Raw genomic sequence first — 19,435 nt, 5'->3', positions numbered from 1 at the left:
ACATGTTTCATGGAAGTTATTCAGCAAAGGCTTTGAAAACTTTTAATATATTTTTTCCTATAAGTCCACTCTAAATATTCGAACAATTGTATATCTTTCAGAATTGAGACAATAATTTTACTTGATAACTTGATTAAATTTCCAAACCAGGTAATTGTTCGTTAGAGAAAAGAAAAACATCCAGCTGACGCATTTCGTTTATAACAGACCTTAAAATAAATTGTACAGGTCATTAATTTTATATTGCAAAAGGCCTATAAATTAGACTAAATGCTCAGTTGCATATATTGCTCAAGAAAATTAACAGTTCACATTTGGCTGCCTTTTCTTGCTCATCATTTCTTTGAGAACAACTCTTCAGCAAGTTGGCATATCTTTTTCAAGGTAAACTGGGCTGATGAGTGATTTATATATTTATTTCTAGGCTATACACTGTACAACCTTCAGATCAAGGAAAGAATCCAAAAAGTTGTTGTGTTGGGCTCCACATCCTAAAGCATATGGGGTTCTTCTAGCACCAGAGCTTAAATTTTGGAGTACCACTGCTGCTGGTAGGTCCCAAAGCCAAGCTCAGTCACAACATCAAGTCAGTTTTTTGCTACCTGTGAATATGTAGTGTAATGTAGTGAAAGACCAGGTACATTTTATGTGTAGGCCAGAAGAAGTGTTAGGGAGTCACATACTTTTTCCATTGTCCTTGCACACTGGGGTGGAAGAACTCATGCTCTTAGTGAAATGCATCTGAAGGGACCATTTGGAAAAATGTCTTAGCAATGTATCTATCCTTGGGCTATGGCATTTCTCCAGATTTGTCCTCTTCTAAGGAGATTTCTAGGGCCTTCATTGTCTCCTTCACATAGATGCAAGAGATGCTGAACATAAGCCTAGACCCTTCTAGGCTTCCACTTCTCTGACAAGCCTTTGCTCCAGGACAGTGGGGATCTCTGCCTGTTCCTTTGGCCTCACATAACTTCCACTTCTACTTCTTGCTCATAGCATCGAAGGAAAAATTAAAAAGTAAAAAGATGAGAAAGAGGAGAACACAATTGCAAGAGGGTTTTCAAAAATCTAAAATGACAAGTAAATAGAATCCACAGCTAAATTAATAACAACACATGGAAGTGGGGGGTTTTGTTTTTGGGGATTTGGTTTTTTGGTGGATTTTTTGGGGGTGGGTTTTTTGTTATTGGTGTTGGGTTTGGGGGGTTTTGTAAATTATTAGTATATTAGTATTCCCATGGAAGCAAAACAGATTCCCTAATTACTTTAAGAGACTGCAGCTCTACTCAGCAGTAAGCTTGAATGGCATCTTGCAGCAACAGAGAGAGGAAAAAACCAGTCTTGGATTGCCAAATATTTAAATGGAAGTTAAAGAGCTGTTGGCAGGATGGTAGAGTTCTGACAGAAATTGTAAAGAGGCTATTGGCTTGTGTTTCAGTGAGTAGTTCTTGTATATTCAATTTTAAGTCTGTAGTTCCATCACTATGAAGTATACAGTGTCTGTTCTGAAGGTTAAACATGAAAACACAAATTAGAACTGTGCGATTTTTTTCTTGTGCCTACACCAAATTTGCTGTGTGTGATCTTGGCAAGTCATTCAATACTCCAGTGCTCCATTGGTAAAATGAAAATAAATAATAGCAGTTATTAAACATGGCAGTTTTGTTGCTAAATCCATCAGTCTTTACAGTGTACTTTAATATATGGTGATGATGAAACCTATAGAAAAGCTTATAAACAGTTATTTTAAAATTCAAAGCCATCCATTCTAAATCCACAAATGCTAAGTAAAATATATTACAGCATAAATGTCAAGAGGGATGTGAGGGAGACAAAGCACATGACATGACTTTAAATCATCATATGCACATGGGATTTCTCAGTGAGTTTGTAAAATGATGGCTATTATTCTTCAAATGCCATTTGGCTGGATAAATATGAACAGCAGGAATACCTATAGTTCAATGGACTTCCTACTAATACCTTGGCAGGTGGGTATCAAAATCCCTAAGTGAGTAAGAGCAGAGATGCCTTGTTAGTGATAAAAAGAGCAAGTTGAAGGGGATGAGCATCTCTGAATGAGAAACATGTTTTAGGATTCCTGAGAAAGATGAAGACTGGAACAATTTGCCCTGGCAAACAAAGATAAATGATCTACCATGTCAGTTAACAAGTTAAGGAAATACAGCCCACAATTGCAGAGGGATGCACAGTGAGAGCAGAACACATTTACGTTCAGCATCCCATTTATAATGAAGCCATTATTTTGGGTTATATCTTAGTGCTTTCTGCTGTGATTTGCAGTGCCACAATGATGGTCAGAGGATACTCTGTCAAGCTACAAGTTAAACCACTATTGCCACAGTACAGCTGTAAATATACAGAAAATTACCATAGGGCCAAACAAACTCAGCCTGTACTTATCTTTATCATCGCTATTCATTTTTTTTCCTCTTTCCCCCTCAGAAAAACATGTTTGTAGGAGTGTATAAACAACTGGATCTTTGAAGAAGTGCTACAGACCAGAAGGGTCCCATTCTGCCTTCCTGGCCTGTCCCCCCTCCCCATCCTGCGATGCCTTGCTAAAACAGGTGTTCATGACTGAAAAAGGAAGCATTGCTCCTGAATGCCTAGAAGCATAGCCCTGCACAGACCTGGACAAAAAGTCTTTTCATTCCTCGGACATTTTTTACAAGGCAGCCATTGATAAGAGCAGTCACCTGGCAGAGGGATATAGGTTGGGAACCTTTCTTTTCCAGTTTACCTGTCCTATATAATTAAGAAGTTTCTGACATTCCTTAAACTGTGCAACAGACAGTTCCTCCTTTCTGTGATTTTCAGAGTACAGAATCAAAGAAAGTATCTTTTTTTTTTTTTACTTCTTTTTAAAGACTAAAAAAGAAACTGAATTACAATAGAAAATGCAGTATTTTCCCCTAAAAGGACACTGCTTCCCTACAGAGCTTCTGAATATATCCTTTCCTATCTCCACTCTCTGGCTCCCTATGGATTTAAATTAAAGGAGCAGAATGTTTGTCCTCAAAGTAGCCTAAGTTTTTTAATCCACCTGGATGTTTTGATCTCTTTCCTCTAGACTTCCAGGCTGAATAGCCCCACAGAATTAATACGGCTGCTGAAATGTATAGAGTGAACTGAATCAGGCCTTTCATTCCTGCCCAGCAAATGTTCTGATAGCTCTCACAGTCAGCCCATGGACTCTGCTCTGCTTGCTCCTCTTTTTCCCATTTCAAGAGCCTCAATCACTCTGAAAAGCAATGCACTTCCCTTACCCTTAAAATTAAGCAAATTACATTATCACAACTTATAAGTAGATAATACAAATATAAACATCAGCAATGAAACAGGCAACTAGAACCGTCCAGCCTCCAAACCCCAAATACCTTCAAAGAGTATAATGAGCAAGTTTGGGAAATGCAGTACGTTTTCAGTACTAAGGTAAAGATCAGTCCCATTCATTCTCTTCCTAGGAGTGTACAAGCCATGCTTACTGCCCATGGGAAAGTGGTATCTAGCTGCACTGTGACCAAAGATCCCACACTGCAATATTTCACATACACTAAGGGTTGTTGAGCACAGGACAGAATTAGAGGGAAGGCTTTGTGGGCTGAAGACTCTTTTCAAATTGGGCCAAACTGCATTTACAGGAGTAAACTGTGGCTGTGTTGAAGTATATGAGGGCAGAATTTAACCTCTTTTTTCCTAAATTCTAGATATAAAAGGCCTTATAAGCATTTTAGCAACACCTACCAGCATGTTTTAGCACAAGTCAGTTTGGTGAAGACTTTACATATGCATTTCTCCTCTTCAAGCACACACTTCAGTCATGTTTTTAAGTGCTGTGCCAAATTGAGACCTGCAAGGGTAACAACTATTGTTCTTTTTATAATACATTTACATCTTTCCTCTCTTTGCCTTCTACTTTATGGAAAACCTCAAAATGGATTTGAGTTCTACTTAAAAGTTGAAAAAACTTTCCCTAGATGTCCAAATAATAGATTATTGGAAAAAAAGGGTCAACTGGCTGGCTCTACAATTGTATCAGCATCAGACTCAAAGACTCTCAGATAATGAGAAAGATGAAGTTAAAATTGCAGTGGATTTACGATGATCAGTAAAACACGATTGTGTCAGTGCAAGACATAACCAAACACTGGACAATCTCCCTGGCCACAGAGTTTTTAAATTTCAGTAGGAATGCTGGCTTGGTATGCACCCCCACTAAGCTGTGCCATAAACCAGCAGAAGAGGGATAAAATAATGAAATTCAATTATAGGCATGCGAGGGTCGAGGCTAAAGCTAAAAGAATTGTTTTTATTTTACAGCCTACACTAATTACAGCAAACTTCTGCAGATAAAGCTAGACATAACTTCCAATCTTGAAGACCTCACCTTCAGATTATTATCTATGCCTGCCTGGGGAAAATATGTGATTCATTAACATCTCTGGGTCATCCCTTGAAGCTAACAGCAATTTTGTTTGTGTAAAGAGTAGAACAATAAACCATAAATTTGCATTCAAGAAGCAGAATGTAATAGGTGTTTACACTTAAATTTGATGTGAGCTGTGTGTGCTTACTGCTTCTCAAGCTCAGGCCACATTTCAGTCACTTGGAGACAGATCATAAAATCTAAGCAAATATTTAGTTTCTGCATCTCCTAAGTGTGTCTTGCACATCATCCCCCCCAAAAAATAAAAAATTTAAAATAAAATCCCAATGCCCAGCTCTTAAAGGGGAATGCAACAAGCATACATCAGAGGATAGATTGCTCTCTATAGTCCTCTGCTGTTATTCACAACAATATGGGGAGGTGGCAGTCAGTTTTTTCTGCAGGCTGAAAGATCCTTCTCTCCTGAAACTTCTTCAGGATCTGCAACAAGGCTGCAAACCTTATTGTTGCTGTTGCAAATGGCCTGGGACTTCTGGGCCAACTAAATTCCAAGGTCCAAGATCAGAGAAAAATCTTAGACATCTACATCTTTTTCAGTCCACCCATCTGTAGGATACCACTTGTAAACATTGCTACTGTTAAGCAAACATTCAAGCACAGTTCTAAATAAGGGAAATTTTCCATAACTGGAGCCTAGGGATGCATCCCCAAATATTCCAAAGCATAAAGTCTGTTTTGGGTTTTTTTGTTGTTGTTTGTTTCTTGTATTGTTTTGCTTGGGGTTCCCCCCACACACACTGATGGCTTTATTAGTCTGGAAAGGGTAACTTCAATTTCTTTTCAAATTATGTGAGGGGAGGGAAACTCATACAGTTTGCAAGCTAAGAACAACAGCTTTTTAAAATCCAGCTTTTTAAACTTATCACTATTTTTGCAGAACAAACAAAACCCACCATCGGTGATAAAACAGCAGATGCTGAAAAGCACTGATTGTATTAGAAAATCTATCAGTTCTGTTTCCAGCCTGATACTTACTCTACAGGAAACTTCAGCATGATTTATAGCATCAGAGGCACAGCATTGTACATAGACTCTGTATAGATACATGTGTTATACAGCATTTGTCAATAATCTTTCTGCTTAAAAGTTCATGAAGATACGCTTCCAGTAAAGGCTGCTGTCATATTTGTGCAGTAAAGTAATAATATTCTTCATCTTGCAATGCTCATTTTCTGAGGAGGATAAACTTTTTAAACAGTCAAAGAATTCAAGTCAGCAGTGCTGCAAACTGATTGCTTTGGAAATCTTTCTTCTGACTAGTTATTACTGAATCTGGATTGTTATTCTCAATGTTTAATTACAGGAAAAATAATTTTACAGTTTGTGAAACACCATCGTTCTCTCCAAGAACTCGTGGCAAACCCAAAAAGATTTGGACGTAATCCTTCCAAATTGTCAAAGTGCCAACCAGCAGAAATCTGACCCAGTATTTGTCTATTCTTCAGACACACTTGTGTTTAGGAAAGAAACTTATTACTTTAGACTATAAAATGTGGCAGTTTGGGATCTGCTGTATAAACAGCTGGGACACCTATTCCTCTGCTGTTGCAAGCCTGAGCAAGGAGAGGAACATGAGAAATGGCAAAATATATGGCGGTCCCAAACTAAGCCTTTTTGTCTCTGCACTAATCAGAGCCCTTAGTCAACTCTAACCTGGAATTTTTTTCCAGGCAGACACAGGATATTTGATCAGAGGTCTGACTGGGATTTAAAAGCTTAGATTAGGGAATTCAAGGATGAGAATGAAGAGAGAAATTACAGCCCTGAATTTGGTGAAGCAGGGGGAAACTCTAAAGATAACTGGGCTATTGCAGAAAAAAACAACTCATATACTCTGAGACACGAATGACACATTTTTAACTTTGGCAAGGTAGTCACTTTTTCAAAACCACCTTCCTATTTGTAAAGTTAGCATATTACCTTACAAGGTCTTCCAAGAATAAGAATACTAATGAATAGAAAGTGCATAGCTATGATGATTACGGGGATAATTGAGAAAACTGTAAGACAAGTGTGGCCTGCAAACAGCAATGGAGGAGTAGAGCATACAAATTGCCTGCTGACAAGTGATGGGAATCAAAAGTCTGGGGTTGAACTTCAGAGAGTACCTAAACAAAGTTAGGAACACAGCTGGATTCAAGCTTGCAGTACAACACAAGGTTAAAGGATTAAAATTAGTCCAAGGAGCTGAAATAACATAAATTCATATCCAGGGAAAACAAACAAACAAACAAAACCCCAAACAAAACCAAACCCCACAAGTAAGTACAGAGTTTGACTTTGTACTGTTATGGCAGAACTGCCAATCCTCAGTCACCTCAGCCGAGGCAGAGTATAGACCTGACTCCTTTTAAACAGTAGACCACTTTTCAGGATGTATACATGGCTAGCTCGAGAGGCTGACAAAAGATAATGGTAGTTTCTTCTCTCCATTCAGACTGACAAGTTTACTAGAGGAAGAGCCATTTTGCAGGTCATTTATGCTATTCTAGAAAATGGCTTTGAATTGAAACAAAATCAGTATTACCAATCTGGCAATAAATCTCCATGTAATCATGCATGAAATAAAACAGGGGCTGAAAAAACCAAGTATATTAAGTCAAAAAACAAACAGAAAAACAGGCTAAGCAAAAAGAGATAAACACAAGCTTTCAAACAAAGCATACTAAAAGTAAAAATTCTTTGCTACTGTAGAAACTTAAACTGTTGTCAATGCCCGCGTTATCTTCTGTGGGACATTATACTTGGGGCTGCTGCTATTTTACCACGTGCCTGAAGATTGTTATGCGGACGAGCATTACTGATGGCCTGTGATGCGTGGGGGCATGTGGAACAGACATCCACAACACAACTGCTTCTTATCCCAGGGAAAGACTTGATGACCTAGGTAGTCCCTTCCAGCTATGCGGTCCTAGGAAAAAAATTGTCAGGACAACTTACTAGTATTATTATTATTTTATTTGTGCATTGGAAAGAAGGAAATGCCTCCAACATCTTGCAGTATTAGAAACGAAATTAGAAGGTTTGGAAAAGGTAAATACATTAACTTTAGCAAAATTGGAAGCCATTGTTTTTTCTTGGCTTGATGTTTAATAGCAGAAAGACCCCTTTGGTTTTCTGTGGTTGAATGTGAACATGAAAAGCTGTGTACTTCCACAGTGTACAACTATACATTTCAATTATTAAGTCTTGCATAATTTGCATGATAAACTAAAAAGCATTGCATTACATGTACTTTATTCATAAAAACTGTTTTTAAAGAAGATTAATAACAGATGTAATAAAAAGTAAATGGAAACCAGAACTGATGATGATCTATAATGATGATTCACCCTATCCATTTTCTTTGTTTTGAGACTACAACTTAGATCAGCATACATATGTTTAAATAGGAACCAGTAATAAATTGTGTTGATATTGAGGTCAGGTTTCTGCAATACACCAAATGCTAAGCTTCTAGTCCATAAATGCCTTCACTGCAAATAAACCATAAATCTATTATCTTTACAGCAGCTGCAATCTGGAAAATGTGCTCTCTTTTAATTTAGTTGCCTGATGAATATCATATTAACCAAGAAGCAACCTGAATGAGAAATATGCTATAAAGTAAAAAAAAAAAAAAAAACAACAAAACAAAAAAACCCACCCAAACAACAAAACCTAGCTGGATGATCAAGACAACTGTTTTTTCAGCCATTCCCCCTTTTCCTGTCATCAAATAAAAGTAAGGTTTCTACATGATAAAATGGTCTGTTCTTATAGGGCTTACAGTATGTAGCCAAATTCTCAACGATGGTAAGTCTCAATGAGAGATGACTAGAAAGTTAATTTCCCACCCTAAGTCAAAATTTTGATCTTATTCTGATTAAAAGTAAATAGTCAATTTTTGCTGTAGGATATGAAATGAAAAATATGTATATATACACACATACAAACTGCAAAACAAACTGCTTTTCAATTATGCTTATACATCCTAATATAATAATTTTAATCTAAAAGTCAAAATGAAAAATGAGACATTTTATCATCATCAAAATAAGAAACTCAAAATTACTTGTTTTGACACTTCCCAGCTGAAATATTTGACAAGAGCATGTCAACTTTGACATAATTTTCCAATGTCAACTAGTTGTTTCTTTAAACATTTTTTGACTAAGGGTATATAACACCTGGTAGTATTAAACAGAAGTCAAGTATTCTACTTTTCCAGAGTTTTTACATTGTTCTAAGAGGATTTAATGCTCAGAGGTTTAAAAATACCACATTCATTCTCCTCATTTTATTTTCACCTCCCCTACCTCTTCCAAAATGTAGTCTTTTCTCTCTCTCTCTCTTTTTTAAATCTCAGTTGACTAACAAGAGCAGGCCTGACCCATCTGACCTAGAGCGCGGCTACATGAACTACTGGAATAGTGCAAGTGAGGAGGAAGCAATCTCCAAAGCAGGCAGGAAGGGCAATGAGGAGATGAAGGATGGGAGAGAAGAGCCTAGCAACTCTGAAACCTGTCCTGCCATGAAAGGATTCCTAACAGAGGGCCTTGGGTTTATATCCCAGCATGACTGAGGTTGAATTGCAAATACATGCTGTCTGGCTTGCAAATGCAAAAGGAGAGTCACATACACCCACGCAGGAAAGCAGAAACATGCAGCTGGAGAATATCATGGAGCAACTATAGTAATAAAGACTCATGCTGGCTCCCAATTCTCTATGGAGGCCAAGACGGCATTTTCCAATAGATTTTTAGTTCAACCGCTGACTCATCAAAAGAGGAACCTGCACAGTGATGAACTCCCCTCTCTTTAACACTTCACCCTTCAGAAGGCTGAAATTACAATGGATGATACTTGCCTTTTACAATCAGCCTACTAACAACTCTTGTGAAGTGAAAAGCTGTAATTTTCAGCCCAGATACAGTATTGCCCATTTAATTAATATTTGCAGGATTCGCATTATGACCAAAGGGCGGGGTGGGGGTGGGGGGGAAGGTAATGCTTGAATAGAAGAAAAAATTAAATATGACTCGAAGTGCTTATTACTGGATAACCACTGCATCCTATTCTGCTACATCTGTTAAATGCAGATGAAACTTCCAAGAGAGTCTGCCCTATTAACTACAGCAGTTAAGGAAAGCTGCAGTAAAAACTATAAATGGCATTGCATCCCTGTAACATAAGCAGCCCTTTGACACAGTTCAATTGCATCTATAAAGAAAAGGATCAGAGCTCCTAGCATCAGCTGTGAAACAACATATACTTGAAACATTACCAGAGATAGGTTAAATGGAAAGGTTTGTACATTCCATTTGTGGAACTCTCCCTATTCAAGTCAAGGATTTTTCACTCAATAAAACGACATGGGATAAGAGATGCTTGCCTAAAGCCCCCCCAGAAGTCACTATGAGAATACCTTAAAAGACAAAAAAAAATTATCTGCTTATAATGGAACCTAGTAAGGACAAAATCTGATTTTAAAAGCCTTATTTCATGACATAAGAACTCTAACACAAGCAGCATTTTAAATGTCTTTACCTTGTCTGCAGCCACAGAAAGTGTATGTTAAAATCACATTAAAGCCACATATATCATTGACAAATGAGAGACAGAGGCCTCGAGCTAAGAGAGCACTTGAATTCATGCTTATATTTTATCTAGCTACACAGTTAGAGGTGAACCCTTGTGTACTTAAAGCTACCCACACAGAATGATTCAAGTTAGCTGGGTCAGACCTTGAAAGGTCACACTGTCCAGCCATTTGCTCCAAGGCAGGAACAGCTGCCTTTCTGGACAGAATGACACTTTGGACATATGTTTATCTAACTGTTTCAGTGATGAAGACTACTTAGAGATAGTCTACTACCCTAGCCTGAACATTTAGAAGTCTGCCTTGCTACAATTTAAGTCATTACTTGTTGAGGACAAGTTATTCTCTTCTTCTCTGTGGAAGCCTTTTACACACTTGAAGATTGTTACCATGTCATCTCTTAGTTTTATTCTCTCTAGCAGTGTTCTTTCCTTTTTTTCTTTATATGACACTCCTCAATTTGTCCACATTATTTCTTGAAGTACAGTGCTTGAAACTGAAGAGAATATTCTTGTTGGGATCTTACCATTGTGAAGTAGAGCCGATGCATCACTCCTGTGGTGTCTTGTCTTGTATCTATCTTCATATTAACCCTTATATTTCTCTTGATCACCCCATCAAGATGTTTGCTACTTTTGAAACTGTGTGTTCAACAAGTGTCAAGCCCGACCCTGGATCTGGCCTAAGAACCTGCTCCATTTGCCCATTTCAGAAGAGAAAAAGGTTGGGCCAAATCCAACTTGAAAACACCCTCCTACGCGCTGCCTTTTGGTGGAGGGAGAAGAAAATGTTACACAAGCTCTTTCAAACCCAGAATTTACAAGGACACTTAGCACAACTGATTGCTCAATGTTGACAGCAAGGAGTGCTAATTGAAGCTATGTTTATTAGTTGGATGAGGAAAAAGAAAAGAGGAGGAAGCGGAGGAAGTGTTCTGTGATGAGACACAGCACCCAGCACTCACAAACATTACCTCAGGGCACTGTTTTATGCTCATTTGTCAGAAGCCACAAACAAAAACAAAACCCACATGAACTTAGCGTGGCTCCTCTGCATACTTCTCCATGGAAAGTAATCTCCTGGGTTCTTCCAGTTCCTGCTGTGATTATGCAATTCTCCAGTTTAGTAAATATGACATCTGCCAATTGCACTGCATTAACACTCCCACCTCAGCCCTCATCAAACCTAATAGTTGGATATAATTTCACACTGCTGGCAAGCTTGCAACATTTCCTTGTACTGGATGAGAAATGCTCCCATCAAATTACCTTTTGTTCACTCTGTAGAGAGTCCCCAGCACACGCTTACCTTAGCTACTGCCTTCTTAAATCGTTTTGGTATTAATTTTCCTTAGGAAGCATGAACCACACCAGGAATTCAAAATACACTCACACCAGTTACCCCAGCTGTGTTCTCAGTCTAAGAGACTGTGGCCTAAATAAGTTCTGAAACTGGAGCTGCTACAGAGCTTTCTTTTTGGCAGTGCTTTCAAGGTTACCAGCAGCAGAACTGCTCAGTACTTCAGACACTCCAATGAAACACAGTGACTTTTATCAAAAACAGAGTCAACTGATGCTTTTATTTTTATTTCTCTTAAGAAATTTTTATCTCCTTTGTGGAGAAAACCAGTAGGACTCAACTGAGCATGTTTCTTATGTGCTAGCCATCTTTAGCATAATTCAAAGCAAAGCAACTTTCTAGGCATCGCTGCACAGTAGTCCTGCAGGATACACAAGCTTCAGGTCCAAACCTCCATCTCCTGAGGTCTGTGCAGGTGCAGGGACCTGCTGCACTGCTCCACCAAAAACGTGCCAAAAAGTCCATAATGAAAATGCTAGCTCACCACAGGTCTGCGACTATTTTCCTCAGTGGGTCTCTCTCATCACCTGACATGATGAATTTCCTCATCTACCTCCTTCACGGTCTCAGGAGTCTCTTCCCCTAGAGGAAACAGCCCTCCTGAACCGCAAAATTTTTTCAAGGAATCTGGTATTCAGCAAGGCAGTAGAAGTTGTCCCAGCATTTTGCTCTAAATGGCCGGGGTGTGTTGCTAGTAACACAACAAAGGAATTTTTCAAGCTCTAAAGACCTTTCCTCATTTTCTACATTTGTTTACAGTGTAGAGACCTAGTTTCACTGTTATTTATCATCAACTCCAAGTTAAGTGTCAGACCAAACCTAGCATCTGAGTCAAGTGTTTGCTGGGTTTTAAGTGCCTGCGTGAGGATATAAACTCTGAAGAGGAATATTTACAGCCAAACAAAAACAGTGTTTTCCCCAAGGGGATTTTTAAACCTTCAATGAACTGTGAGCATTGATCTTACTCTAAATTTGTGGAAATGAGTTTCTGTGAAGCTGGATTTAATACCTAAGTCAACCTTATCATAAACTTAATTTACCCCCTATTTACTAGCAATATTTCAAATCACCCTTTCAGAGGAAATTACAATGACAAAAAGCATGAAAAATAAAAGGAAGAACCAGAATGAAAGTTAAAAAAAGATGACTTCTTTAGAGGGAATTCTTAGTAAAATACATCTGATATGTAAATAGGATTTACTCTCAAATGTCACTGGGATACTCTAACCCAATTTTCCCCATTTACATATCATGTACAGAAAAAAAAATGTAACTTTGAATGCAAAGAGAAAAAATACCTGACATGCATGTTGTCTAATACTGTATTTCTTTTGATACTTCTAAGATAAAAGCTGAAGGTCCTAATGTGTAATGACGAAAGTTTGCGTTTGGTTGTGGTTTTTTGTTTTTGTTTTGTTTTTTTTTTAAACAGAGTAAAGCTTAGGCAATACAGAAAATGTGACTGTTTCAGCAGTAGATAAATGCTAGATAAACACTCCTTAACAGTAGTTTATCCCATAAAAATAATTCTACCCCTCTCTGAATGCTGATGCCTGCAGACAGCAGCAGTGCAATGAATATAGAGGATACCAGGATTCTGGAATATGCTTTGGCAGAAGAGAAATTACGATAGCAGCCTGCTAATTCTGACTGATGGTGTTTGCGAAAGAACGTAACGTTTTCAAGGCTTCTCGCGGCAACGCTTCAACAAGCGGCGAGCCCTCACTTAAACAACCGGGGGAGCCTTATTTGTTGCGCGAGCTTCCCGAAGACCGTGCGCTTCGGTTCACTCGATTCGTATGCCATACGCGGTTCGGTTGCCCCGGAACGCACATGCCCACAAACCTTACGCTTAAGGACCTTCGTCCTTGATTTATGGCGGTTTTGCCAGCGAGGACGAAGCCCCGACCCGGCGGAGGGGAGGAGGGCGGCCGGGGAAGAGCCGCGTGCCGCGCGGCCGCCGCTGCGCCCCCTAGCGGGGAGAGCCCCGCTCCGGCCGGCGCAGCCCGCCCGCCTCGCCCCCGGCTCACACGCCCCGCGGGTTTAACAACCCCCGGGGGCGGCCGGGCAAGTGCCGGCGTGTCTAGGGAATGATTTGGCTTGAATTGGTCCCACCTGATTTTACCCGGCAAGGTAGTTCGGAGGGGCTGGCCAAAAAAACCGTGCCTGTGCGGTTTTTTTCCGTCTCTGTTGGAATCATGGCATATCCCTTTGGGAGCGTCCTCGGAAATCCTCTCCTGGCTCCGGCTGTGCCAGGGCATACTAAACGTTTCCATTTCTTGATACTGTTATTTCACTCAGTTTCAATAGGACGTTTTGTTACCGAGTATTCGAAGAATACCTCAAAACAGCCTCCCTTTAAGAAGTTGCAGCTACTTCAAAGATTTATTTTTTACTTTAATGCTTTAAAGGTTTTACCTCAGCTGATCTAAGGGTATACAGATGCTAAATACAGTAAAACTTTGAAACAGCACTCTTTTTCTTGACTCACAGAACCTGAAGTTGAATTTCCCTGGCTTTACATAATTATCCTCCTCTTACTGATTAGACACAGTCCCCCACTGCATTTTTTTTTTCCAAAGAGCAGTATTAAAAACAAAACAAAACCAGGAATGATGAAAACATGTTAAATGCTTTTTACATTTATGACTCTGATTATGTTAATGACATTTAATTATTGCTGTCATAATACAGACTTTTTAACCAAGAGGGAAGGAAAAGACACCAAAGTTACAAACATCTAGCTGTCAAAACTGACATCACGTTGTCCATCTTAATAGTTAAGGCAAACAACCACTTGCTATATTTTCTTCAGAATGTATTAAATATCAAAATAATATTTGCCTGATTATAAAATCCTTGATACTTCTTATCATATTCAGGAAGACACAAGACATTAATAAGTGATTTATGGATAAGCAAGCTGTTGGTATATCTTCTATTTAGCACCTCCTGGTGCAGACACTGATGACTACTACAATTTAATAGCCTAAATCAGTGATGTGTGGTGATTATTTGCCCACTGGTGAGTTATATTTCATTTAGTCAGCACTAGCATTTTCTTTTCTGGATACAATGGCTGGAAGATTAATAAACTTTGTGAGCTCAGTCCACTGCCACACAACACAGTACTTTTTCTAATCTCACCACCACACTTTATTTTTCCTTCTAACTAACATTAACAACTACCGACATTTGTTGCCTACAGCGCTGAGAGCAGCAACATGAATTTTGCAGCAGTACATGAAAAGTCTCCTCCTGGTTCTTCCCTTTGGCCCCAAGTGACATGTGAGCCCCAGCAACCTGCTGAGCTACCTTGTCATTTAGCAATTCCCAAACACAGTGGCAGGCCCCTGCCTGGGAAAATCCCCGCTCTGTCTGGCACATGATCTCACCGGACATTTCAAAAAACTCCCCAGTCTCTCTCGTTCGGGTCAGTTACGCTGTGACCACAAAACTCTTCACATTTGTATCAAACCTTTCAGAAAAGGAAGAAGGGGCAGTTCTGTTGCACCAGGGAAGCCAGTGGACATGTTTCATCTGATAACAGTGTGGCTGGTATTTCGAATACAAAGGCACAGCTTTTGAAAATATCTATAAGCTGGAAGCTGCTGCAGCGAGGTCCCCTGACACACAAACCCCGCGCCTTTCCTCACTTGTGCCTTAAATACTTATCCGCAAACGCGCCAAGGTTTCCTTCACCAGCTTTCCCCTCCACGGCACAGGAATGCGGGATGCAGAAGGCTTTAGTGATCAAAAGGGAACCCCACGCTGTGGAACCAGTGGCCCAAGAGAAAGCACTACAGGTGCTGTGTATCATGCATTAACAGGTGTCTCCGAGAAGGACCGACAAGAGGACCTCAACACTCTCGCAAGCGAACGCAGTCAACTGAGCGAGCCTCTCGCTCCTAACGAACAGGTCCCACAGCCCCGGGGGGCTTCTTCCATTATCTTGCTCCTTCTCTCAACGCCTGGTTTCCAGGGAAGGCTGCAAGCTACTGACTTCCGCGGGGGAGGAGACTGCCCGCTAGCTCTCCCAGGCAGGATCGGCAGGGAAACTTTGCCTCCCCTTCCACGGCTGGCTGCCGGGAGAGCAGCGGGGCCCCGCCGCGGGCGAGCGGGGGGAGGTCCCCGGGGCGCGGGGGGGGGGGGGGCGGCCGCCCGCCGCTCCCCGCTGCCTCGGGCTCCCGGGGGCGCCGGTGTCTCCCTCCCTCCCTTCCCGGCGCTGGAGTGGAGCCCTTCGCCTCCAGGACCGTCTCGTACGTGGCGGGGAAGGAGGCTCCGGGGACCAAGCGAAGGGGCTGGCGAGGAAAACGGCACCGGCTGCCCGTGATCGTGGGGCAGGTTTATTAAAGAGGAAAGTCCCGAATTCTCATTGAAATAAAAAATGAAGTAATGGAGAGCTCTTCCCGGAGAAGCCGGGGGAGGGAAGGGGGAGAAGCCGGGACCGCGGCCACCCCGGGCCTCCCTCGGGAGCGGGGGGAGCCAACCCCCAAACGGTGTTTACCCCCCTCCGGGTCCTCGGCCTGCGGAGCTGCCGGCGGAGCCCACGCCGCGCCGGTGCTGCGGGAAGGCGGCCCGGCTCCCCCGACCCCGGCCTTCCCCCGCCCCGGCCCGGCCGCCCTGCCCCGGGCTCCGCGGCGCTGCCCCGGGCCGGCCCCGCCCGGCAGGTACCGGCCTCGCTTACCGCGGGTCTGCCTCGGCGTCTCCCCGCCGGCGAGCTGGCAGCGCTCGCTCAGGCACTGGAAAAGTAATAGAAATCCAGCGGCTAGTTTGCTTCTCCGCAGCCTCGCCATAGCACGGAGCCTGCCGAGACAACTCTCCGGGGTGCGGAGTGCGCGCCGCTCCTCGTCGGTGGTGGGAAAGTCCGGGGCGGGCGGCGGAAAGCAGCCTCGGACCGGCTCTCATATAGCGGGGCGGCAGGGACGAGCCACCGGGGCTGAAGGCTCTGGACCGGGTCCGGGGGGCGGTGAAGGCGGGGGGGGGGGGGAGGGCTCCGTCCCCCCAACTTGCACGGCCGCGCCGCTCTCAGTCCAGCGGCATCACCGCTGGGAAAAACAAGCTCAGCCTCGCCTGCGAAGTGCCAAACTCTTCCCTCCTCGCAGCCTGCTGATAGATTTTAGGAGAGCTACTGAGATCCTCCCTTCCTGGCTTGCCCCCACCCAGCTCCCTTCCCCCGCAGGGTGAGGCAGGGTGCCTTAGGGACGGAGCCTCCCCTCGGTACACCGCTACCGACAAAACGCCTCCAAGGGAAACGAGCGGGGAAATCTTCCAGCCGGAGCCAGCGGGCCGGCCCCGAGCTCCGGGGGGAGCAGGACGCGGAGGGCGAGCAGATGCGCCGCGGGGGAGGATGTGCGGGCGGTGGGAAAGGCAGGCGGAGACGAACAAGTTCTCTTTCGGGGCGGTTTCCGCGGCCGGCGGTGCTAGCGCGGGGCCGAGGGCGGCCGAGGGCGGCCGCGGGAGGCGGGTGCTCCCCCGGCCCACAGCGCGCCCCCCCCCCCGCCGTCGTGCGCGCCCGCGCTGTCGCCGCCGCCTGCCGCGCAAGGGCGAGCGGGGGGCTCGCCCGGGGCCGGGTCCCGGCCGCCCCTCTCGCCTTTCCCCTCCGCAGGAGCACGGTGGGGCGCAGGCGCGGGGGCTGCACCGTCCCTCCCGCCACTCACGGCGATGGAGCGCTCCCGCAACCGCGCTGCGCTCCGCGGGCCGCCGCTCGGCCGTGGCAGGGAGGTCCCGGGAGGTGCTGCCTCCCCGGGGCACCCGGCTACAGGGAGGCTCGCTGCCCCGGAGCGCCGGGAACCTACAGTGCACGGCGGGAGGCTGCGGCCACTGCTCGCCCCCTGCGCGGCCGCGGAGCGCCACGGTGTGTGCGTGGGGAGAGGATGGCGGGCAGCACGGGGAGCCCCGCGGGCCCGGCCGGAGCCCCGCCGCTCCGCGGGACGGCGAGAGCCCAGCCCACCGTCGCCTGGTTATTCGAAAGTTGCTTCGTAAAGATGCGTCCGTTTCGCGGAGTGACAAACTAAAGCAACCTCCAAATCCCCCTTCCCTGCCCCCCCCCCCCCCAATCTTCCCTGTGCTTCTGGGGAAACCAGCCTCCCTTCACCACCCCACCACCCCCCTTTTATTCTATTTATCTCTTCGCAAATCGAAGAGTTGTTTATGTACATTCATCACTTCAAAAGTGCAAGGACTGAGGGCTCTCTCCTGCAGAAAATGATCTACGTGCTTAATTAAACGCACCGTGAATAATCCCATCCCCTACATTAATCTGTGAACAACGGCGCGGAGACAGGAACTAGCAGAGGGCACATCAGTCAAGCCCAGGCAAGCAAAAGGGGCACCGGGGAGCGGGCGGCGGCTTTTTACCAGTTTAGCAAACTGTGGCGCTGGTAATCAGTTGAGCTCCATGTAGAGAACCATGAATGCACCAGCTTCTCAACCCTTGCTACAAAATAATTAAATTAATTAGGACAACAATTAAATTAATCAAACAAATAGGTCTACAGAATGTCAAACATAGCAGATAACTAATACTTAGTCACAAAAGAACAACCAGTAACGAGACTGTGTTTTCCCTTAATTTACCACTGTTTCTGAGATTAAGAATTCATCAGCTCCATTGTAATTGTCCTGCTCTTTAATCTTTGATGTGCTTATGTGTAAATCAAAGCAGAACACTTGTGGTTTTAAGAAGTATATTTGAAGTATAAGCAGAAATTTGCAAAACCTTTTCAACATATATTCAAATAGGATACTGGAGGAGAATAGCAGTAAGGTTTATACATCTGAGTTTTTATAGTGGGCCCTTCTAGTCCAACCTTTTTGCACATCCCCTTAAAAGAAAAAAAAAACAGTCCAAGTATTGCTAAAAAATAACTGCAAAAGTTCTTTTCTAAGAGATGATACTGAAGATTTTATGCTAAGTTAACAGCAGGAATGAAATCCTGGCCTCGCTGAAATCTGTGGGGATTTGGGGAGTGTTATCACCCTGTGTACCAGGTGATCTGGATTATGCCACAGACTTTTGTGCAGATTTGGTGAAGTTATTAAAGTTATTGCTGTTTCTTAAACAAAATAGGAGAGGGAGGTTTCTTCATCCTGTTTGAATACCAGTTGTTTCCTTGACACTTGGTCTGATTGCCCAATTTTCCCCAAATTTTGCTGGAGTTGCTGAGAGGGCTATTGAGCTTTTGGCCTTTACTGGGAGGGGTAGGGAGGTAGTCTTAAAGGACTGCCTCTCTCTCAGCTGTTTGTTAGCAGTGGTGTTAGACGAGAATAAGAACAGTAAGGTCTGGAGAACTTTCAAAATCTGTTTTCATCTGCTTTTCTACTTTTTTATCATAAATTAGCATATTATAAAGTTATAGTAAATCTTAAAATATGAAAGACTTGAATGATTTTAGAAAAAAGTTTACATGTTGCTAAAATAAATAATAAATCCTTCAAGCCTCCTACGTATAGCGTAGAAAAGCCTAAATGAGGGCAACTCAAATTTTCTTTCATTTGCTGTCTGCTTCTCAGTCTTACAGAGGTTTATAATTTCAGATTTATATCCTTCATAGATGTACTACAAAAACTTTGTATGCTGAAGAAAGGAAAGGATTAGCAAGAGTCAGCTGAAGCATGCAGTTGCAGATAAAAGTACCAGCAACATACTAGATCCCACAGTCCTAATTTGCAATGCTCTATGCAGTTGTGTGACAGTTTTGCAGTGTGCACGCTGGGAGGTTAGCACACAGTCACTGCATTCGGTACCTCTTGTACTCCACAGTAAAAACAAACCGTGCCCTCTGAGGAAGGCTGTATGCATTGTCCCTCTTGTATTAGAAAAAGTAATCAGGACATAGCTATATCTTGGTATAATTATTTGTAAAAGCACAGGCAAAACATTTATTGCACTGAAAAAAAACCTCAGATGAAAGCTAATAATGAATCCTATCATGATTAATGACAACATGTCATTGCTGGAGAGGCATTCATAACAGAGAAGTATATGCATTCATTGTTATTTATAAAGCACAAGTAAAACT

At 43.0% G+C, this 19,435-nt stretch overlaps 1 protein-coding gene across 1 annotated transcript in view; it reads right to left on the bottom strand.

Annotated features, from left to right (window-relative positions):
* Nucleotides 1–16,297, bottom strand: part of PLXDC2 (plexin domain containing 2) — a 283,574-nt gene extending 267,277 nt beyond the window's left edge. Inside the window, exon 1 of the mRNA XM_052803968.1 lies at nucleotides 16,099–16,297. Within this exon, the coding sequence (XP_052659928.1) occupies nucleotides 16,099–16,207 (109 nt within the window). The 5' untranslated portion in view covers nucleotides 16,208–16,297. The remainder of the gene's footprint in view (nucleotides 1–16,098) is intronic.
* Between the last annotated feature and the right edge of the window lie 3,138 nt (nucleotides 16,298–19,435).

Source organism: Harpia harpyja, chromosome 1, assembly GCF_026419915.1.
Source record: "Harpia harpyja isolate bHarHar1 chromosome 1, bHarHar1 primary haplotype, whole genome shotgun sequence".
Taxonomy (NCBI): Eukaryota; Metazoa; Chordata; class Aves; order Accipitriformes; family Accipitridae; genus Harpia; species Harpia harpyja.
Note: the sequence above shows the minus strand (reverse complement) of the source record. Positions and strands in the feature narration are given on the sequence as shown.